Source organism: Salmo salar, chromosome 01 (genome assembly GCF_965601325.2).
Source record: "Salmo salar chromosome 01, fSalSal1, whole genome shotgun sequence".
Taxonomy (NCBI): domain Eukaryota; kingdom Metazoa; phylum Chordata; class Actinopteri; order Salmoniformes; family Salmonidae; genus Salmo; species Salmo salar.
In genome coordinates, this window is record NC_138291.1 from 31,093,309 (window position 1) to 31,117,963 (window position 24,655).

A 24,655-nucleotide genomic window follows, 5' to 3' on the forward strand; every position below is an offset into this window, starting at 1 on the left:
GTTGGTTTGTTGGATGATTGGTTGGATGGCTAGCTGGTTGGTTGGTTGGTTGGTTGGTTGGATGGATGGTTGGTTGGATGATTGGTTGGATGGCTAGCTGGTTGGTTGATTGGTTGGATGGCTAGCTGGTTGGTTGGATGGCTAGCTGGTTGGTTGGTTTGTTGGATGATTGGTTGGATGGCTAGCTGGTTGGTTGGTTGGTTGGTTGGTTGGTTGGTTGGTTGGTTGGTTGGTTGGTTGGATGGATGGATGGATGGTTGGTTGGATGATTGGTTGGATGGCTAGCTGGTTGGTTGGTTGGATGATTGGTTGGATGGCTAGCTTGTTGGTTCGTTGGTTGGTTGGATGGATGGTTGTTTGGCTGGTTAGTTGATTAGTTGGCTGGGTGGGCAGCAGTTCCAGGGAGATCGCTGATAGTACAGAGTGATGATGGAGAGAATAGATCTCCACGATTACGATAGCGAGCAATGATGACACGTTGATGATTAATGACACACAATACTCCCCATCGTCTGTCAGCATAATCTTGGGTGGCAATCTGAGCAACAAAGAGAGAGATGAGGATAGGCTGCTCTCAGATAGAGCGAGAGAAACATACTGTAGTGAATGCTTTGCTCCACTGCTGTAAACAGATCTGATGGTATTTGGGTCTCCTCTATCTGCCAGCTCTGCAAGTCCTCTGGGCTGTCCTGTCCTGTCCTGTCCTGTCCTGTGATAGTCAGGGGCTCACACTGTGTCAGTCTGATTCTGTAGACTGTCAGAGCCAGGCTAGCCAATAAACAACAGAGCAAAATGATCTGTGTTTCCCTCTGAGTTGTCTGGGCATAGCTGATAGTGTTGGCATGGCGTGCCACTGTGCCACAGCCACCTAGCACACAAAACAGACAACACTGTGTTGTTTGTGTTTTGGACCCATGTGAGTGTGAGTAGTGGAGCTGAACAGAGATAAGATTGGTTCAGCAGCCCCAGTCAGAGGAGCTCGCTCAGTGAAGTGATCACAGGCTTATTAATTGGCACCTTTTCCCATTACTCTGGATAAGGCCATTCTTAACTCCTCCTCCTCCCCCTCCCACCTCTTTCTCTGGCTGTCAGAAATCACTTTTAGATTAATGATCCACTTAGCTATCAGGAGCTGATAGGAGGGTGACTTGTACAAATTGTATTAACATGCATGTACACGCACACACTTACATTACATGCAATGCACATGCTAGCGCCTACATACACTTTTGCAAACATTATGCCATTACTCATATACTGTATGCACATGAAAAGTTTATTTCCAAAATGCTATATCCAACAATTTTTTTACTTTGTGATTTCTCATGAGAAATGAGAACACACCTTAATGTGTGTTCTCAGATTTTTTTATTCATGGATTTAAATGTGTTCTTTTGCAAAACACTATATATATCCATTGTTTAGCTGGAATTTAATGTTTGTGTCCTGTATTTTTGACTGTGATATGTGGTTAGCTCACCTAGCTATCTTAAGACGAATGCACTTACTGTAAGTAACTATGGATAAGAGAATCTGCTAAATTACAAAAATGTTAAATGTAAATATTTTACATACAGATTTCATATTACTGTATTGACTTATATGACTGTATAAAACCTCTCAGTACTACTTATTTCTCTGAGAGTGAGGCAGATATATAGCATTTTGCAAAAAAAACATGATTATTTGTCTCTCTAAAATGAAATCATCAAGTGATAGATTTGAAATAAATACATATTTCATTGAACAACCCCATGCCATGATTAGATAGTGAAAAAACACACCAATCCCTTTCATAATTTTTCCTCACTAGTCCAAAAACGAACAGCTTAATTAAATAGTACCCGCAAAACACCAGTCTCAACGTCAACAGTGAAGAGGCGACTCCAGGATGCTAACCTCCTAGGCAGAGTTGCAAAGAAAAAGCCATATCTCAGACTGGCCAATAAAAAGAAAAGATTAAGATGGGCAAAATAACACTGACACTGGACCGAGGAACTCTCCCAAGATGTCCAGCATCCCAGAGTCACCTCTTCACTGTTGACATTGAGACTGGTGATTTGCGTGTACTATTTAATGAAGCTGCCAGTTGAGGACTTGTGAGGCGTCTGTTTCTCAAACTAGACACTCTAATGTACTTGTCCTCTTGCTCAGTTGTGCACCGGGGCCTCCCACTCCTCTTTCTATTCTGGTAAGAGCCAGTTTACGCTGTTCTGTGAAGGGAGTAATACACAGCGTTGTATGAGATCTTCAGTTTCTTGGCAATTTCACACATGGAATAGCCTTCATTTCTCAGAACAAGAATAGACTGACGAGTTTCAGAAGAAAATTCTTTGTTTCTGGCCATTTTGAGCCTGTAATTGAACCCACAAATGCTGATGATCCAGATACTCAACTTGTCTAAAGAAAGCCCGTTTTATTGCTTCTTTAATCAGCACAACCATAATTGGAAAAGGGTTTTCTAACGATAAATTAGCCTTTTAAAATGATAAACTTGGATTTGCTAACACAACATGCCATTAGAACACAGGAGTGATGGTGGAGGATAATGGGCCTCTGTACGCCTATGTAGATATTCCATTAAAAATCTGCTGTTTTCAGCTACAATAGTAATTTACAACATTAACAATGTCTACACTGTATTTCTGATCAATTTGATGTTATTTTAAGGGACAAAAAATGTGGTTTTCTTTCAAAAACAAGGATTTCTAAGTGACCCCAAACTTTTTCTACATCGTCTTGAATACATGCCAGTACAACTGTAAATGCACACACTTATATGCATTTGTCGGTTCATGCACACGGGCACATGCATACACACACATGCATGCATGCACACACAAATACAGTACAGTTGTGACTACATAAATTGTAATAAAAGTAGAGAAATTAAAGCACTTTCCAACCTCACTGCTCTCTGTGTTTCTGTGAGTTTGAGGTTTTATTATGAGAGGTAAATCAAAGACATGGATTATTAGTCGACCCTATCCCAGTCACTGGGAATTATGGGAATTACCTGAGCTTAGCTCGTCAGCAGGCGGATGGCAAGGGCGCTGGGTGGAAGGATGGAGTAAAGGACGGGTTTTGCCTGAGGAGCCTGCGCTTGATGGCCGAGTCTGTAAAACAGTAGAGACTTCTTCTCCCCAGTGAGTGAGGGAATGAGAGAGGAGACAAGAGAGGCAGAGCAGTGAACTAGAGAGCAGTTTTATTTGAGCAGAATCGCTTCGGCGGATGTAAAAGTGTATTGAAAACCATAACACATGATTGGGGTTGTGTAAGGATCAGGATTAATTCCATCAGTTGCAAAGAGGAAGCTTCAATATCTACTGTTTCTGTGCCATGATGTCCATAGAGCTCACCAAGTAGATTGGCATTTATTTTGTCCCCCTCCCCATTTGAGGACCCATTACCCAGTGATCAGCCCAGAGTCAGGCCTAAGAAACAGTGATGGGGCGTGGGTGGAGGAGGTCTGAGGGCGTTGACAGAGAAGCAGCTCGGAGTGTCTCTCCCCCTCTGGCTTTTTAGCTCCGATGCCCTGATTAATGGAGAGAGAGAGGGTTAGAGAGGGGGAAGAAGGACAGAGATTTCAAGGGACAGACACAGAAGCATAAAAATATACACAGTAGGTTGAAGAACAAGTGATGACAAAGAGAGAGAGGGAGGGAGCTGTATTGTCCTGCCTGCCCTGATCCATCCTGCAGTGGAATTGGAGAGCTTTTCTTTCTCTGGCTGCTCTGTCTGCAGGGCGATTAGTCTAATCCATAAAGGGGTGTCGTTCTCTGCACTCTCTGCTCTCTCTCTCTCTCCAGGAGTCCTCTAAACTGACTCATCCGGGTCACTGCTAATCCCACATCAAGTGGCCCAAATCAAGGGAGGCTCAGCCCAAAACCAGCTCCTTTACTCTGGAGGTGACTGCTGCCTTAGTGTCTGTATCCTGTGTGTGGATGCCTGGCGTCTTCCATATCATGCGTGTGCACGTGTGTGTGCACATGCATGTTCGGGTGCGCGAGAGTGTGTGTAGAGGTTCTGTGTGTGGTTGGGTGAGTTTGTTTAGTTGATTAGTATCCACATTATAAAGTGCATTCGGAAAGTATTCAGACCCCTTGACTTTTTCCACATATTGTTACGTTACAGCCTTATTCTAAAATGGATTTAATTGTTTTTTTCTCTCATCAATCTACATACAATATCCCATAATGACAAAGCATAGAATTTGTTTGCAAATAAATAAAAAAACAAGTATTTACATAAGTATTCAGACCCTTTACTTAGTACTTTGTTGAAGCACCTTTGGTAGCGATTATAGACTCGAGTCTTCTTGGGTATGATGCCACAAGCTTGGCACACTGATATTTGGGGAGTTTCTCATATTCTTCTCTGCAGATCTTCTCAAGCTCTGTTAGATTGGCTGCACAGCTATTTTCAGGTCTCTCCAGAGATATTAGATAGGGTTCAAGTCTGGGCTCTGGATGGGCCACTCAAGGACATTCAGAGACTTGTCCCAAAGCCACTCCTGCGTTGTCTTGGCTGTGTGCTTAGGGTTGTTGTTCTGTTGGAAGGTGAACCTTCTGAACCCCAGTCTGAGATCATGGGCGCTCTGGAGCAGGTTTTCATCAAGGTTTTCATCAGACCAGAGAATCTTGTTTCTCATGGTTTGAGAGCCCTTTAGGTACCTTTTGGCAAACTCCAAGTGGGCTGTCATGTGCCTTTTACTGAGGAGTGGCTTCTATCTGGCCACTTTACCATAAAGGCCTGATTGGTGGAGCGCTGCAGAGATGGTTGTCCTTCTGGAAGGCTCTCCCATCTCCACTGAGGAACTCTAGAGCTCTGTCAGAGTGACCATCGGAATCTTGGTCACCTTCCTGACCAAGCCCCTTCTCCCCTGATTGCTCAGTTTGGCCGGGTGGCCAGCTCTAGGAAGAGTCTTGGTGGTTCCAAACTTCTTCCATTTCGTCCCACCTGCGGGACACAGCCAGTGAAATATCAGGGCGGAAAATTCAAAAACAACAAAATGTCATAATTCAACTTTCTCAAACATACAACTATTTTACACCATTTTAAAGATAAACTTCTCGTTAATCTAACCACATTGTCCGATTTCAAAAAGGCTTTACAGCGAAATCAAAACATTAGATTATGTTAGGAGAGTACATAGACAAAAATAATCACACAGCCATTTTCCAAGCAAGGACATGTGGCAATAAAACCCAAAACACAGCTAAATGAAGCACTAACCTTTGACGATCTTCATCAGATGACACTCCTAGGACATTATGTTACACAATACATGTATGTTTTGTTCAATAAAGTTCATATTTATATCCAAAAACAGCATTTTACATTGGCGCGTGATGTTGAGAAAATGTATTCCCACCAAAACGTCCGGTGAATGTGCACATCAATTTACAAAAATACTCATCATAAACGTTGACAAAATATATAATAATAATTTTAAGAATTATAGACTACCCCTGGATGCAACCGCTGTGTCAGATTTTAAAATAGCTTTACGGAGAAAGCACATTTTTCAATATTCTGAGTACATAGCTCAGCCATCAACTTCCTGACTAATGTCTTCAGATGTTGCTTCAATATATCCACATAATATTCCTTTCTCATGATGCCAGCTATTTTGCGAAGTGCACCAATCCCTCCTGCAGCAAAGCACCCCCACAACATGATGCTGCCACCCCCGTGCTTCACGTTTGGGATGGTGTTCTTCGGCTTGCAAGCCTCCCCCTTTTCCTCCAAACATGACGATGGTCGTTATTGCCAAACAGTTATATTTGTGTTTCATCAGACCAGAGGACATTTCTCCATGTGCAGTTGCAAACCGGAAATTGCTCCCAAGGATGAACCAGACTTTTGGAGGTCTACAATTTTCTTTCTGAGGTCTTGGCTGATTTCTTTTGATTTTGCCATGATGTCAAGCATAGAGGCACTGAGTTTGAAGGTAGGCCTTGAAATACATCCATAGGTACACCTCCAATTGACTCAAATGATGTCAATTAGCCTATCAGAAGCTTCTAAAGCCATGACATCATTTTCTGGAATTTTCCAAGCTGTTTAAAGGTACAGTCAACTTAGTGTATGTAAACTTCTGACCCACTGGAATTGTGAAATAATCTGTCTGTAACAATTGTTAGAAAAATTACTTGTGTCATGCACAAAGTAGATGTCCTAACCGACTTGCCAAACATATAGTTTGTTAACAAGAAATTTGTGGAGTGGTTGAAAAATGAGTTTTAATAACTTCAACCTAAGTGTATGTAAACTTCCGACTTCAACTGTAAATATACAGTACCAGTCAAAAGTTTGGACACACCTACTCATTCAAGGGTTTTTCTTTATTTTTACTATTTTCGCCATTGTAGAATAATAGTGAGACATGAAAACTATGAAATAACAAATATAGAATCATGTAGTAACCAAAAAATGTTAAACAAATCGACATATATTTTATATTTGAGATTCTTCAAAGTAGCCACCCTTTGTCTTGATGGCAGCTTTGCACACTCTTGGCATTCTCTCAACCAGCTTCATTAGGTAGTCACCAGGAATGCATTTCAGTTAACAGGTGTGCCTTGTTAATTTGTGGAATTTCTTTCCTTCTTAATGCATTTGGGCCAATCAGTTGTGTTGTGACAAGGTAGGGGTGGTATACAGAAGATAGCCCTATTTGGTTTTATTATGGCAAGAACAGCTCAAATAAGCAAAGAGAACTGACACTCCATCATTACTTTAAGACATAAAGGACGATCAATCCAGGGAATTTCAAGAACTTTGAAAGTTTCTTCAACTGCAGTCGCAAAAACCATCAAGCACTGTGATGAAACTGGGTCTCATGAGGACCACTACAGGAAAGGAAGACCCAGGTTACCTCTGCTGCAGAGGATAAGTTCATTAGAGTTACCAGCCTCAGAAATTGCAACCCAAATAGAGTTCAAGTAAGAGACACATTTCAATATCAACTGTTCAGAGGAGACTGTGTGAATCAGGCCTTCATGGTTGAATTGCTGCAAAGAAACCACTACTAAAGGACACCAATAAAAATAAGAGACTTTCGTGGGCTAAGAAACACGAGCAATGGACTTTCGACTGGTGGAAATCTGTCCTTTGGTCTGATGAGTCCAAATTTGAGATTTTTGGTTCCAACTGCCGTGTCTTTGTGAGACGCAGAGTACATTTGACATTTTAGTCATTTAGCAGATGCTCTTATCCAGAGCGACTTACAGTAGTGAATACATACATTTCATACATTTCATTTTCATTTCATGCACATCTTTTCAATTTTTTTTTTTTTTTTTTTATTATATATTTTTTTTTGTACTGGCCCCCCGTGGGAATCGAACCCACAACCCTGGCGTTGCACACACCATGCTGGCATTGCAAACACCATGCTCTACCAACTGAGCCACAGGGAAGGTGTCACCAGGAATGCATGTCCGCATGTGTAGTTCCCACCGTGAAGCATGGTGGAGGAGGTGTGATGTGTGGGGGTACTTTGCTGGTGACACTGTCTGTGATTTATTTAGAATTAAAGGCACACTTAACCAGCATTGCTCTGACAGCCTTCTGCAGTGATACGCCATTCCATGTGGTTTAGTGGGACTATCATTTGTTCTTCAACAGGACAATGACCCAACACATCTCCAGGCTGTGTAAGGGCTATTATTTCCTAGTTTTGATGTCTTCACTATTATTCTACAATGCAGAAAATAGTAAAAAATAAAGAAAAACCCTTGAATGAGTAGGTGTGTCCAAACTTTTGACTGGTACTGTATATATACACTAATTGTACAAAACATTTAGAACACCTTCTCTTTCCATGACAGACTGACCAGGTGAAACCAGGTGAAAGCTATGATCCCTTATCGATGTCACCTATTAAATCCACTTCAATCAGTGTCGATGAAGGGACAGGTTAAAGAAGGATTTTTAATCCTTGAGACAGTTGAGACATGGATTGTGTTTGCGTACCATTCAGAGCGTGAATGGGAAAGACAAAATATTTAAGTGCCTTTGAATGGGGTATGGTAGTAGGTGCCAGGCGCACTGGTTTGTGTCAAGAACTACAACGCTGCTGTGTTTTCACGCTCAACAGTTTCCCATGTGTATCAAGAATGGTCCACCACCCAAAAGATCTCCAGCCAACTTGACACAACTGTGGGAAGCATTGGAGTCAACATGGGCAGGCATCCCTGTGGAATGCTTTCGACACCTTATAGAGTCTCTGCCCCGACAAATTAAGGCTGTTCTGAGGGCAAAGGGGGGTTGCAACTCAATATTAGAAAGGTGTCCTTAATGTTTTGTACACTGTGTATTTATACATCGAAATCCCGATGTGGCCCTCGAGCCAAAAACTCTGTCCGGCCCTGAGTTAAAGGTCTACTTCTCTGCTTTTGAGAGGAGCTGGCTACTGTACCTGTAGACTTCCAGCAATTGCGCCAAGCTAACGATATGCTAATTTACATTATCTCCAAACTGCACACAGAGACATAAATATGGTATCCATGAGGTCATCTGACTCTGGGTAAGTAGGAAAATGACCTAAATTTAGAAATCTCACAGTTTCCCTTTAATCCCACTGGCATCGTGACCTTGCACTTTCTCACTAAATGTTTGGGAATATTTCTAGCTGAGGTTTTGCGTCAGAGTTTAGCCTCTCCCTCCTTTTGGAGCACAGCATGTAGACCATGGTTGCGGAGACTTCCTCTATGACTCTTACATCGCAGGGTTAAGTAGGGGGTTCCACTGTCAATATGACCTGCCTCATTTGACATGTTGGCATGACAACGGGTCAGGGGGACTTAGCTCAAGTGTGTGAGTGTGCAAGGGTTATGGAAGTGTTTCGTAAAATAGTTGAACCTCTACTAAACAAAATCACAAGTCTTGCATTACAGTATTATGCAATCCTTAATCAGTAACTCATGAATACCAGTTTCATATTTGCACTCTCCATGCAAATTACCCAAGGGTTGCATTTGTACTGATTCTGACACCATTTCCATAATTATCACCGTTCTAATTGTCCCTGTGGGCTATCTCCCTGACTCATTCATTTGTGATTCTCATTTTCCATTGACCTAATCTTCCCATGGGAAAAGTCCTGAAACACGGGAAATCAATTTTTTATTATAATGATTTCATTTCTCACAGCGATTTATGCATGCTGAACGGGTAGAGTCTGCAGTCTGACTTGCAGTGGGGGATAACTGAATCAAGCAGGTGCCATGCGTGATGGATTGGACCTCTTAAGTATAATTGCAGACAGTGTGAGTTGGGGTCTGGCTGCACGTGTCATGAACCTTTATTCATTGCACTGATACAGGATGAACCCACTCACCTGCTCTTCTTTAAGGGTTCCTTTATTCAAGGAGCTGTGAATAATGCCTTTAGAAGTAGGAGCCTTTAGAAGATGTCCTTCTCAGTTTACACAGCCTACAAAAACACTCCCAGTCCCTCAGACACCTAACCCGATCTAGAGTTAAATGAAACCTGAATTAATTTCCATGTCTGTAGTTACAGTATCTGATGCTACCAGTATGTAGCCTTGTGTAGAGTAAAGCCATCAAATAAATGGGGTGTTACTTCAGCTTACGTTGCTCGTTACAGTATATACCTGCTGGTGTGATCCGTGTGTGAGGGATGAGGGTGAGTGGTCCCAGTGTTTACCTGGCCAGGTGGTTCTCTGAGTGGTCCTCCATGACTTCATTATGGTTCTCCCCTAAGCCCCTGAGGGAGACCCCCTATGGCCTTGTTACCTTCAACAGCAGACCCACAGGACTGGTTATATTTGTTTCGCAGCTTAATTCAATCCCTCAGGTGTGCTGCCACTGTTAAATTCTTCTCACAACACACAGTGTGATTAGCACTCCTGCAACATTCATGCAACAAATACAGCAAGGTGGTCACTCGTGGTCATCAGTCTGGTTATTATTTTAATCGTGATCAATGAATGGAATTAAAGGGTTGAATGAGGCGATTTATCTTTGTTCATAACATTTTATTTAATGGCAGTGTCTGTGTGTTCTAATGGAAATTCCTCTCAAATTCACAATTTTTTCAGTGAGAGAAAAATTTAGATAACCATTTATGAACAAGACAGTTAAACCAGTTAACCCACTGTTCCTAGGCCGTCATTGAAAATAAGAATTTGTTCTTAACTGACTTGCCTAGAATATCAGTAATTGTTCAGTATGACTGATATAAATGACTGTTATGAAAAAGCACTCTACTTTTGATGTATTGTGTTATGAATGTTCCCCTCTCTGTATGTTTACTGTGCCAGTGTAACTAGTAAAGAGCAGATGTTCTACTACAGATCAGAACCCCCCCCCCCCTTGGGCTCTGCAAAAGCCATTATCTTCTCTAAATAGCATCAAATTGACTATTAAGTTGACCTAATGAAAAATAAACCCCACAATGTCAACGCTAAATAATATTTATTTACTCAATGAGAATTCTGATTATAGAAATGATAGTTCCCTCTTGGGGGTGAGAGTATGACTTATGCATGCTGCCTCTGCACATTGTTCATTCAATTATTACTTAGAGACACTGCAAGAATGTTTACTTAAAAAGGGAAGGCCTGATACACAATTACACCTTGTCAAAATAGATTTACACGGTTGTGGTACTTTTGGAAAGAAAAGTAGTTTCAATTGGCTGTTAGTGCCAGTGATTGGCTGCTTGACCATTGCGTCATAGACATTTATTGGACATTAATGTGTTGAGTTGTGGTTTTGGACCAGGCTCTGCAATGTGGTCTCAAGGCAATTTGTATTATTCTGTTAAATAAATCTGTGACACTCCATTTAGTATGATATGTTATGTTACGTTAGGTTACATTATGAATGGAATAGTGGTAGTACAATATCATACGAATTAGAGGACGTATAGTATCATACGTCTTACCAGGTCGTACAATAGCATATGAATTGGATGATGTAAGTTATCTTTTATTTTATTTATTTAACCTTTATTTAACTATGTTTGTAAGTTATCATACCTCTTGGAGGATGTATAGTTTTGGAGTCTTTCTCTGAGTCCAGGTTGCTTGTCTAAAGTAACGAGACCATTGTTAAGTATCATATGTCTTGGAGGTGCTCAGAAATATGTCAAGTATGTTTCGTTTGGCTCTGAGGCCAGGCTGGCAAGCGCAGAGCTAAGGCCATGCCCTCTGACTTGGTCTTTGACTTAAGGAGATAAGGTAGAATGTCAATGCTATCTTCAATTTGTATCCAAATACCCGGATTCATTTCCAGAGGTATTTTAGATTTAGAAACTAGACTTTTAATCTGAAATGTACAAGTTGGTATTGTCACCCTGCGGTCTGTTGAAGTTGACTAAACAACACTGTCAGCAGTCGTTCACAGGTGCGTTGATGTCAGGTGTGAGGTGCAGCTGTTTGAATCTGTCTGCATTGAGAGGAGAGTAGTTATTAATAATTCCACAGGGAAGGAAGGAAGGAACATGTGCCCTTCCTGCCTGCTGAATCATTCTCAACAACCAGCCTACCAGCCTCTTTTCTCTGGATCATGTGCCAGAGCGGATCCCTCCCCCATTGTAAAGTCTTTAAAGTTGTTATTTCTTGTCTTTTATTGTCTTTTTATTGGCTGGGAGAAAAAGACAGAACTATTTTTGGGTAAGGTCTCTATGGTAACAGGGAGCTGGGTTACAATCACAGCGTTGGAGGCAGTCAGTAAGCCTTGTGGAGCGCTAGTGTTCTGGAACTCTCCCCCTTCTTTCTCCCATGGAGTACATGAACACCATTATATACACAATCTGTCACCTGTCATTATTACTCACTTCAGCTCATTTCATTTTATGACAACTGTATTTGAAAGATAATTTCCCTTTCTTCTCCAGCTCTTCTGTACGCCACAATCTTTGGAAATGTAACCACCATCTTCCAGCAGATGTACGCCAACACCAACCGCTACCACGAGATGCTGAACAACGTGAGGGACTTCCTCAAGCTCTACCAGGTGCCCAATGGGCTGAGTGAGAGGGTGATGGACTACATTGTCTCTACATGGTCCATGTCCAAGGGCATCGACACTGAGAAGGTGAGCCATGCCCCTGAGCTTGGACCCAGGAGAGATAGGCCTAACAACACCAGGGCTGCCTGCGGTTACAGCACAGGAGGGATGGGATCTAACAACACCAGGGCTGGGGTTAAAGCATAGATGCAGCAGTAGTATGGTTATGAGATAACTGCAGAAGTCTTGTAGAACACATTGGATTCAAATGAATGGGAATACACAATACCGCAATGGCTCAGTACAATGGTGAAACCCATTCTATACCACAAGAATATCGCTACACCCTCAATAACATCTGCTAAACATGTGTATGTGACGAATACAATTTGATTTGAAAGTACTATACACAACCTGAAAGCCTGATGGACAGGTGTCTGTCTGTCCTCTCTCCAGGTGCTGTCTATCTGTCCTAAAGACATGCGGGCAGACATCTGTGTTCACCTGAACCGGAAGGTGTTCAATGAGCACCCTGCGTTCCGCTTGGCCAGTGACGGCTGCCTGCGCTCTCTAGCCGGGGAGTTCCAGACCATCCACTGCGCCCCCGGGGACCTCATCTTCCATGCTGGGGAGAGCGTCGACACACTCTGTTTTGTGGTGTCGGGGTCACTGGAGGTCATCCAGGACGATGAGGTCATCGCTATTCTAGGTGAGCAGCAAAATGCATCATGGCATCTTTCTCCAGTTTCCACACCAACTTACTGGTGAGTTCTTGAGTTTGTCTGTGGATTAGTGGTGTGTGGGTCAGCTGTTTGTTCACCCGCAACAGCCCACAATTGCTAATAACTCATCCGCAACCACCAACTATATGTGATAAAGTGAAAATCTGAGGCCCGCACCCAACCTTAACCCGTAACTATAGAAAATGCACTATATGCTACAGTCAAAGAATGCAGAAAGATTTTTTGACAGGGTGTGCAGGATTTTGTTTTGCCTTATTCAGATATGTTTCTGCTTATAATGTCTATAGATAGATACATGCAGTAGCGATTTTCGCATGTAAATCTTGGTGGGGCAAACTATAAAAAATGCATGCCAGCAAAGCCACAACACAACACTAAACAATACATTAATTGCACTATAACGGTGACAAACGGGGTACACAAACTGTTAGGGCCTATATAAAGCTGTCCCAACACCTTACCACTACTACACCGGGTTATCAGCAGAGCCTTGTCTGGCAGCAAAACAGTTCATTCAGTCTCATTTACTGCATTTAAAAAAAACATAGCTGATATGGCTGACTTCCTTAAACAAATGTGGTTTATACTAACAATTGAGATGTACAAACTATGGCATAAGGGTGGATAAGAGGGAATCCGTCATTCCGATTAAGATATTAATGAGCAAGCTAGGATGGACCGAGTCAATATAACTATTTGTTCAGCGCTTTTGAAATGTACAGAACCAGAATTCAGAACATAGGCCGTTCTTACAGTATTCTCCCTGTACAAGTCAGAACCATAGGATAAATAAAGGGGGCATATAAGTAGACAATGAAAGCTCTACAATATTTGATGATTACATTTCTCTAAAACAGGCTATAGGCTACATGTGCACCACTAAATCAGAACAGTAGGTGAAATTAAGAGCTGAAAAGGGACCAAATTATCAGGGTGAGGAACATGGGCTACTAACAGATTACTACACAACATACTGTTCACTTAGTATTACTTTCTTTGCTACAGTATATATTTCTCCCTGGCATATTACATCATTTATGCAGCAGTATTTTTGGACTCACCTTGTTGTGCTGTGCTCACTTGAACAAGAACATGGCACGGTGGTTCTTTGTGGGCAAATTTTGTCATCAAACTTTGTAATCAAAGTCTGCCATTTTCTGGATTTATGGTGCTTTGAAGACAACTGGGAACTCTGAAAAATCAAGGTCGAATCATAATGACGTCAGTGATCTTCAGGTCGGAACTCTAGAAAGAGGCCCGAGTTCCGGACTTGCAATTTCGAGTTGGATGACCGTTCAAAATGTATTTTCCCAGTTTTTTTCCCAAGTTTCCTGTTGTGTTGAACTCACTGAAGTCAGATTTCCTTGTTTTGACTTTCCAGTTGTTTTGAGCATGGCAGAAGTCATGCTGGATTGGCAGCATGGCCAATGTTAAATGTTGATCCATTTAAGCTTGGAAAAGATACCCTTAAAACTAGTCTTGGGACCACACACCCACTCCACTGAATAGCAGGCTAGTGATTGTTTTGCAATGCTTGCAGTTATCCACTGATTCCTTCCAAACCTCTCATTGTTGAATTTGCGATTTCCAACTTGTTGTGTAATGTTAATGTCAAACGGCCGATGAGCACCAATACGTTTTATCTAAAATTTCTCTTCATTATTTCTCTTCATATGACAAGGATTAAAAATCATTTGCCAGTAGATTGTCGACTTGATTCATGATGATGACTGCTAGCTTGCTAGCTAAGATTTTGAAAGTATGATGTTGACATCAGTGCAATCAAAGCTAATGTAGATATAACGTGATTTGACATCGTTTTATCTGTGGCCAATGACCTTGAGCCTTCTTGGATGGGCACTTCTAATGTAACTTTATGGCAGCACCCAAGGCGCTTGAATTTCCGAGCTCTACCCTTAGATATGGCAGCGAGGTAGTGTCCCCATGAGTGACAGAACACTGAGCCAAGAACAGGCGCAACTAGAGAACATTAACCAATCACGGCACAACTAGAGAACATTACCAACCTACACTCCTATATTTTCTGCTAGCTGCCCCACCACCACAGAAAGCACTGAGCTAGGCTGAAACACCTGCATTTTGGAGCTGCCTTATTCAAGAAAGCAAAAAAGAGACCAAGTTTGTATGCGGCTTTGTTTACTCAATTATAATGATTATTTTTTACATTGTTTGCTAACTGATATTTCACACCTATTAATGTGTAAAAATAACATGCAAAACAGGCAACCCCAAGGTGGGGCTCAAAACAGGTGGGGCAGAGGTCGCCACTGGATACATGTAGCTTCTCTTTTGTCATTATATGTTGCCCTAGAAGACTAAATAAAACATTGCTCAACAGAATATTGTAATAGATCGATAGAATGAATGCTTCAATCTATGTGACATCGGTAAAGTTTTCGCGGAGCAAAGATGTTTAGGTACTGGGGAGAAAATACAATAAAGCAATAACAAACGGGAAAGATTTTCTGTACAAAGTGTCCAAATGACATCAGTTTGACCGGTTGTAAGGGAAAAGAAAGCTGTGAAAACGATCCGATGTGTTCTGATAAGATTTCAGTTTGGCTTCAATACATATTTTATGTGGTCAGCTTTTATGATGAATACAGCAAATCTACAGATCGTATCTAACATTTTACTACAATTAATGCTTAATTCCGCAGGAGTTATTATTAAGCCTATAGCCCTATTCGAGAACGTGTATTTATTCCAGAGGGCGATTCGGACTGGATACGTTTTTTCCAAACTGCCCTTTGTACTTCTTATTTGTTTTTAATACATTGACAGTTATGACGGAAGCCTGGAAGTGTGGAGATATTTCAAAAAGTCCAGGCGATAACAGGCTACACTGATAACTCTAGTTTCTAAACCATACCAAATCATCTTTGGTATAGTGTCGACAATATTTGGATTGAGGAAGTGTGATCATAATCATTAGGATATTTTAGCGATCCGCATTCTATATGTGGGGGCAGCCTTCAGATGTGAGCTAAACTCGCACCTGATATGAGTTTTTAGGCTATGGATGAGAAAGTGAACTTGTTCCAAACGTTTAGCTCAGTTGTATGCTGCTTTGCGATTTAATTACAGCAAGGGTTGCATTAAATAGGCGCAATATTTTTTTATGATACATTTGGCAGAGTTCAATTCAATCGCGCAAAATCAAATCAAATGTTATTTGTCACATGTGCCGAAATACTACAGGTGTTGACCTTACAGTGAAATGCTTACTTACAAGCCCTTAAGCCCTTAACCATCAATGCAGTGTTCGTATAAACAAAATCATTCAGACATTTCTCTCAACACACAGAGATGTCGATTCGCTCGTGAGTAGTATTATCAGAGGACTTTGGAGTTTGCCAAAAAACAGTAGGTTATATTCTAGTGAATCAATGTCCAGATTTCAGTTTCTATTTAACCCATATAAACAGTAGGCTACAGTTTCCTTGACATGCCATAGGCCTATTTGTTGTCTTGTGACTGTCGAATTTGTATCATCTTTTGTTTACCACTTCACCAAATATTTTCCAAGCATGACTTTTTTTTGGCCTTCCCTTGTCTTTATTTTTAACTCTCCTTTCGCGGATTTTGTCTTTTTGAATTTAAGTTCGACAATGTAATTTTTGCCTCCGTGATTGATGTTAACTTTTTCTGCCAGTTCCCAAAAGTATGCAATTTGGCGCGCGTACAGTTAAACCCTAAAGTTTAGGCTTATGCACTAATACCAGATAACCTAAAATAATTAAAGAAAAAATTCTATGTAAACTATATAAATTGCGCAATAATTATGCATTAATGGATTTTTTTATGGTATTGTTTCTCTTAATTCAACCCGTACGCCCGCCACCCGCCCTTCAGCCACACGCTGTTTGATGACACTAAACCCGTCCACCCCGCGATAACCGCAGGGACTGCGGGTTTTGAGACATCACTATGGTGGATGATGTTGTTTCTGGGGTTTGGCTGATGCTTTGTCAACTCAAACATCAACAAAAAAAATACCCATATACAATAGAAAGGAAGAAAGAAGGGAAATATAAAGACAGCGTTGGAGACCAGCAGAGCAGGCTGTAGTGCCAGCGGGTGTTTTCAGAGGCTATTTTATTGCTTTTCCACTTTAACTTCATTAGGAGCTAGAGTAGGGCTGTAGTTAGAGCTTCATAAAAAGTATATTAGCCACAGATGAATTGCCTCACAACATGGAGGACATTAATCAGCAGCTCAAATGGACACCGACGTGAGGCGTCTGTCTTGCCACCACAGGTGGTCCCGGGATCACATTTACAGACTTTGTAGGGGGCATGGATGGTGGGTGGGTGGGGGGGGGGGGCATGCCTGGTGCTGCTGTGATGATTTAGAGCAGATCGACACTGCAGAAGACCCACGGTGGGGGAGCCGTGGGGGGGGGGGGGGGCGCAGCGCAGCAAGAGAGGAAGGAGGCACATTAGTGTAACATCCTGAGAGCATTAACTCTCTCTGCACAATGGTAGTCTGTACGTTTGTTCTATCATGTTTAATATTGTTGATGGTGAGTTATGAGCACTACTCCATCTGTCACGCCTCATTTGGTGCCAGATATGTTGCTATTCACCCTGCTCAATTCCACTTTACTGTAGGTATGTGATTCTAGTCATAGACTGGTTGCAAAACCTGACAATACTATGGTGACGGGTGGCAGGGTTAGCTGACTGTGCTGTATGTCTCGTGGGCAGACAGTGATCACCTCCCTTTAGCCTTGGCCAACTCTGTGCCTGTCTCCCCCTGGAGGTAAGAGGTGCAAACTGGCAAGAGGAATAGCTAGGGCTCATAGCTGACAGGGGAGAGAGACAGATACAGAGCGAGACAGAAAGAGAGACCCCTCTGATTTCCCCTGGCAATCACTAAGCTAACTCTTAGCTCTGGATCCTTTCTCTCTTCTTCATTAGCAGCCCACTAGCAGAGGAGAGGAGCTGCCTGCAACACTCCCACTGTAACAAGCCTGTACTTGGACAACCTGCAGAATCACACACCTTTAATAATCCATTCCACTGGCCACAGGGCTACAGCAACTTTCCATCAAACAATATTCCATCGGCCTTATCGGTTTATGATTTTCTCCTCTGTTCTGGCTTAGTTGTGTTTCGCGAAACGATGATTGGACTAATTTCGCAATCTATTATTCATGCTGCTTTATGAGAAAGGGAATTTTAGTGGGGAAAATTATTCAAACAGCAATATGTTCTGGCCCAGTGAACTGATTGGATATGCAGTAAACTGAGGGAGATGAGACTGTATCAGTCCGCCTCAGCACTGTGCCTTAGTCACAGAAATCTGCTCTCTTACATAGAGCTATAGTTGTCACCATGACCACCATTGATCACACAAACATGAAACACTGAATTCACTCCCATTCACCTCCACAAAGGATGATTGTAGTGTGAGAGTAGCACTGCATTGATCTCCAACCACAGACAGTAAGACACCTCTTCTCAGGTTGATGCTGACCTCTAACTCCTCTAGAGCCACCAGGCTGATCTCTCTGACCTTCTCCATATCGGCTCCAATAATTGGTGGCGTGCTGTGTCTCTAAGGGGGGCTTCCAGCACCGATGGTTCCTCAGACCCAATAGGGAAATGGTACAGGAGAGACAAGGTTCACACATCCTGTCTATGTTGTGGTTCTGATGTTTGGGTTCTCTCTGCTGTATGGTAGACTGGTTGGACTGAGTTTCATTGGTTTTCATTTGGTGATACTAGTGCAATCCCTTCAAGTGAACCATTGATTTGATATTCAACTGACAGTTTATGATAATTTTAGATGGGTTGAAATGAGAATAATATGTTTTTATTGGTCTTTACTGGCTGTAGAGTAAATCAGCTTGTAACATTTTACTGTGCTCTGGGTAATGAGTATCTTTGGTTGCTAAGGGCTCAGCCAGATAACCTCGTTGCTAAGGAAACCTTGAAACCTCAGATCTCAAAATATCCATAACATCTGTGACTGGTGATTTCGCTGAGAAAATACTAAATATTGTACCATTTTGTCTCCCACACAAATCTCTCAATTTATCTTTCCCCTCTCAGGTAAAGGAGATGTGTTTGGAGATGTGTTCTGGAAAGAGACCACTCTTGCACACGCGTGTGCTAACGTGCGGGCGCTGACATACTGCGACCTGCACGTCATCAAGAGAGAGGCACTGCTCAAGGTTCTGGAGTTCTACACAGCCTTTGCTAACTCCTTCTCACGCAACCTTATCCTCACCTGCAACCTACGCAAGCGGGTATGAGTTACACAGTGACACACACACACACACACACACACACACACACACACACACACACACACACACACACACACACACACTGACAACCACATGTCAGTCCTCCTCCTTTTCCCTCCCTCTTCTGTATCCTATTTTCTCATCTAAAACTTTTGCAGAGTGTTTTTGTTGCCTTTCTCCTTGACTGCAGATAGTTAGTTCTCCAATCACTAGTGCTGAGCATTAACCGAAATGTCAGTTTTATTTGAATTCCTTTTCTTTCTTTTTTTCTTTTTCGGTGTGCTCAATGTGCAGATTGCACCGTTTCTCTAGAGATAAATCATATCAAATCTGAACTGTGCGATGTAGTATGGAGTAGTAGTTTCCAACATTCAACACAGTGTAGAGCAGAAAACGTGGTAATTAACTACAATCACCATAATCCATTGTATGCCTATTTGTCCGGTCTGTGTTTTTTTTAAACTTCTGCTACATTAGATTAGTGTGGGACAGACACTGAGAGAGAGATTCCAGAGAAGAATGCGTGATGGAGAGCGATAGAGAACAGTGTCCTCTCTAGGTATCTCTACCTGAAAATACATGATCTAAGTGATTGATAGTTGGTATTCAGTAGCCATAAAAGTATGTATAATTTACTTTGAAGCATTACTAAAACAATGATTTTGTCAGACAGCATAGGCAGCAGCTCTATAGAGATGAGATGATGACTTGGTAATCAAATAAAACAAATGTAATATACACCACTGAAATATTTTATTAAATAAATGAATGTGAATCAATGATGGTTAGTAAGTTATAAGCCGTTATGGGCAGTCACTACCATCATGGGACTTTTATTAATTGTTTTATTCATTGTTGTTTGGGACTGCTCGTTCAACTGAATGTGTCCCTTGTACTGTAAAATCAATTGAACACCCTCCCCCCTCATGGAATTAACTCTAAACAATGTTTACGGCCACAAATAGCATTAACTGTAGTGACCCTGTGTTTATAATCGTGGGTATCTACTTTGCTTTTGTGGCACAGTCGATGCCACGCAGGGCTACGGGTCAGAAGGTTGAGGGCTCGCTGACCATCACAGGGGAGCTCTCTCTCTCTGCCTGTTTCATTACTTCACAATCAGAGCCAGCTGCAGACAATGATCAACTAGGGGGAAGTCAGATTTTCAGCATTTTGATGCCATCTTTATACTTAAAGAAAATACTGTATATGCAATTCATTTTCCACTATCAGGTTTGTGTGCCAATGTACCACATAAACAATAAAGAAAAAAAGCATACTGACATGGTTTGCGTTTTCAACACCACAATAAATAGATGTCAATCTCGACAAATAGCAAACGCATCCCTCCTTACCTTGTAACCTTACCCAGTATCGAAGGCTTGGCTTGACAATCTCTGAATGTCGTTAAACTTGTTGGTGTTTTTTGACAGCTGTCTCTTTTGATTAATCAATGGCCTCTGCACAGTTTGGATTGATTGATTGATTTTATTATAAAAATACATGCAGTGTATATACACAAATCATTTTAAAAGTTACCATGATTGCACAATAAAGTCGGGGACTTATTTCCATTGTGGTCCCTACATTTGCTGCAGCATATGCTACAGTAATATAAGGACTGAATGCACATCTAATGTACACATCTCTGGCTTTTGGGGGTCACCTTATTGTTTTAACATAGCTACAGCACATCTATGGGCTTTTATGTTTTTCTGTCATGTGTAATGTGTGGTAGCCTTTCATAGGCTGTCTATTGGATAACGGCACAATCATTCGTTTTTTGGGGGGAGCTTGGGCTCATAAAATGTCATTAATGTAGGGCTCATAAAATGTATTTAATGTATGGCTTATCAGGCTCAGGTAGCATCAGGCTTGAATTTTCATGCCGACCAAAGCTCTAATCAAATCATATTAGAATGCTTCCATTTTGGGAGGGAAATACGGGCTTACCTGAGAGAAAAGTGATTATTCTTGGATGGAACATTTGTAAAATAATGAGAAAATATTCAACCCTAGTCTGGAGCTTATTCTTTAGATGTTTGGGGCTGCTGGTGAACCATGATGTGCAGGCATAATCAAAGTGACACTGGACTAGCGCACTTGCCAGAGTCTTTAGGGTATCTGTAAGTTCCCATCCAATTGGCGACAGATTTTAATGCAAATTTTCGGAAATCTGCATAAAAACAATATTCACATTTTGAGGTTTTACTTTAGGAGAATTTGGCGCCGCACAGCGTGACTGGGAAGATTTTAATTTACCAGACATTTGAGAAATTTACCAGACATCCATATGCATTCAGATCCGAATTGGCTCAGCCAGCGCCATCAATAAACAAAGGATATTGGCCAAATGAGCCACACTTACGTGTCCTTAAAAACAGCCTATAACAAATTACAAAAACACTATTCCTTATCTTTCGATGTATAGGATATGCAAAACTTTATAGCCATTTTTAAAAAATAGTTTTTTAGGCTACTTTCCTAAAACAATAATTGTCCACCTCACGGTTCAGCTGTCAGAGATTTGAACACTAATTGCATCAGGGCATTGCATGTATAGGCTTAGGGTCCACTGTGTGATATTAAAATTTAACATGAAGCTTAGGCCTAGCCCCAGAGAGATAGAGAGAGAGATAGTCGCTTTGGATGAAAGCGTCTGCTACAGTAAATGGCATATATTATTCTATATTATAGAGATATGCTGGCGGCTTGCTACGGTACCGACATGCATGTCTTTATGTCAGATGGCATACGAGCAGGCTATTATGCTGTGTCAAACACAGCATTACAGTTGGAACAATTTGGCCAAAGAAAATGGCACAACAGAATGAAGCAAAACACTTGCGAACTGGTTTAAACCTTCACAGGCTATATCGCAGCAATTACCAACAAAGGCAAGTGCCTACCATACCCAACAAATGACAGAAATAGGCTGTTATTTATTTTACAACAGACCTACTTATAACCTATAGTATCTTAAAATAAATATGGAGTACACAATTAAAAAGACAGATCAAATTTAATTTGGCCAATGAAAATGTCTCAACAGAATTAAACAAAATAGGTTCAGCATATTTACAGAACTGGTTTCGATTAATAAATAGCCTAACAATTATAACAATGATATACAATAATAATGATAAAACAAATGATTATAAATAAATTTGTTACAAAATTGCATCCTACCTGAATGGGAGTTGCACAGTAACCTACATTCTTCTCATCTTAGTCCACTACCATATTAAAACTTATATTAAATTACCCTTCTAGGCTTTTCACTATAGGCATACTCTTTTTCCTCTAACTTTTGTTTTACTTCAATGAAAAAGGACTCCATCTTCACAATCAACAGTAGCCTAAGCCAAGGCTCCTCTGTTTTTCTCTCTCCTCAGCAGCAGGCGCACCTGCGCTTAAGGCGAGAGAGAATGGTGCTGAAGCCAAATTGTTATTAACTTTTCATTTTTTTTTTATCTGCCAAATCCTGGAGAATTTTCCCATCAGAGTTGTGTTTTCATCAAATTGACTTGTTACAGATAAAAGTCTGTGCGTAAATACATAAAAAATACAAGTTCAATGGATTTCCATTGCTTTTTCAACTCTAGGCATACTGATGGTTTTGTCACTAAGCATGTTGCGTACAGTAGGTGTAGGGAATGTGCCCACTCTGCTATTGGCACGTGCGCTCTAGCCAACAGCTGGCAGATACAGTGCCTTCGGAAAGTACTCAGACCCCTTGACTTTTTCCACATTGTGTTACGTTACAGCAATTTACACACAATACCCCATAATGACAAAGTGAAAACAGATTTTTCAAAAAGTGTGCTAATTTATAAAAAAACAAAAAACAGATACCTTATTTACATAGGTATTCAGACCTTTTGCTATGAGACTTGAAATTGAGCTCAGGTGCTTCCTGTTTCCATCGATCATCCTTGAGATGTTTCCAACTTGATTGGAGGTCCACCTGTGTTAAATGCAATTGATTGGACATGATTTGGAAAGGCACAGACCTGTCTATATAAAGGTCCCACAGTTGACAGTGCATGTCAGAGGAGCAAAAACCAAGCCATGAGGTTGAAGGAATTGTACGTAGAGCTCAGAGACAGGATTATGTCGAGGCACTGGTCTGGGGAAGGGTACCAAAAAATGTCTGCACACATTGAATGTCCCCAAGAACACAGTGGCCTCCATCATTCTTAAATGGAAGAAGTTTGGAACCACCAAGACTCTTCCTAGAGCTGGCCGCCCGGGCCAATCTGAGCAATCGGGGGAGAAGGGCCTTGGTCAGGGAGGTGACCAAGAACCATATGGTCACTCTGACAGAGCTCTAGAGTACCTCTGTAGAGATGGTAGAACCTTCAGGAAGGAACCATCTCTGCAGCACTCCACCAATCAGGTCTTTATGGTAGAGTGACCAGACGAAAGCCACTCCTCAGTAAAAGGCACATGACAGCCCACTTGGAGTTTGCCAAAAGGCACCTAAAGACTCTCAGACCATGAGAAACAAGATTCTCTGGTCTGATGAAACCAAGATCGAACTCTTTGGCCTGAATGCCATGCATTACGTCTGGAAGAAACCATCCCTACTGTGAAACATGGTGGTGGCAGCATCATGCTAAGGGGATGTTTTTCAGAGGCAGGGGCTGGGAGACTAGTCAGGATCAAGACAAAGATGACCAGAGCAAAATACAGAGAGATCCTTGATGAAAACCTGCTCCAGAGCAGTCAGGATCTCAGACTGGGGGCAAAGGTTCACCTTCCAACAGGACAATGCCCCTAAGCACACAGCCAAGACAACGCAGGAGTGGCTTCGGGACAAGTCTCTGAATGTCCTTGAGTGGCCCAGCCAGAGCCCGGACTTTAACCCGATCTAACATCTTTGGAGAGACCTGAAAATTGCTGTGCAGCAACGCTCCCCATCCAACCTGACAGAGCCTGAGAGGATCTGCAGCGAAGAATGGGAGAAACTCCCCGAAAATAGGTGTGCCAAGTTTGTAGTGTCGCACCCAAGAAGACTTGAGGTTGTATTCGCTGCCAAAGAAGCTTCAACAAGGTACTGAGTGAAGGGTCTGAATACTTTTGCAAATGTGATATTTAAATGTAAAAAATGTAAGTCAAGGGGTCTGAATTCTTTCTGAATGCACTGTATGATTGCTAGTTAGCCTATTACAGATACGGACAAAGGATCTACCTACCACTATTGTCACTATGAATGGTGGATAGAGGGCAGGACAGACCGTTAGACTGATAGACTATACTGACCTGTGGCATAGTAAAAGTTAGCACATGGAGAAGCGTAGGTCATAAGGGAAGTACCAAAACACCTTGATACAGAGGAGGAGCATGCAAGCAGATTAGGAAATTTGGCTATATGGAAGAAATAATAGAGTAAATCCTGCAAAAGATCGAATTTACTCCAGGGAAAAAACACACTATCCTCCACTTTGCCCAATAAAAACCCCCACAATCCTCCCCAATGCAACAAAAACTAGTTTGACAACCCTCCCCTATTTTCGACCACCCCGCCCCCCAGTAAATTGTGATCTGTCCATTACAGCATTCAACCCACATAATGCATAGTGTATTTAATGTTTAAAAAATAACCGCAATTCATTTTTATAAATGGAACCGAAACCGAACCAACCTCA

The 24,655-nt window shown here is 41.6% G+C and overlaps 1 protein-coding gene across 1 annotated transcript in view; it reads left to right on the plus strand.

Moving 5' to 3' along the window:
- Positions 1-24,655, plus strand: part of kcnh5b (potassium voltage-gated channel, subfamily H (eag-related), member 5b) — a 98,830-nt gene that overhangs the window by 52,017 nt on the left and 22,158 nt on the right. Inside the window, exons 8-10 of the mRNA XM_014190142.3 lie at positions 11,872-12,071; positions 12,441-12,693; positions 18,808-19,004. Of these exons, the coding sequence (XP_014045617.1) occupies positions 11,872-12,071; positions 12,441-12,693; positions 18,808-19,004 (650 nt within the window). The remainder of the gene's footprint in view (positions 1-11,871; positions 12,072-12,440; positions 12,694-18,807; positions 19,005-24,655) is intronic.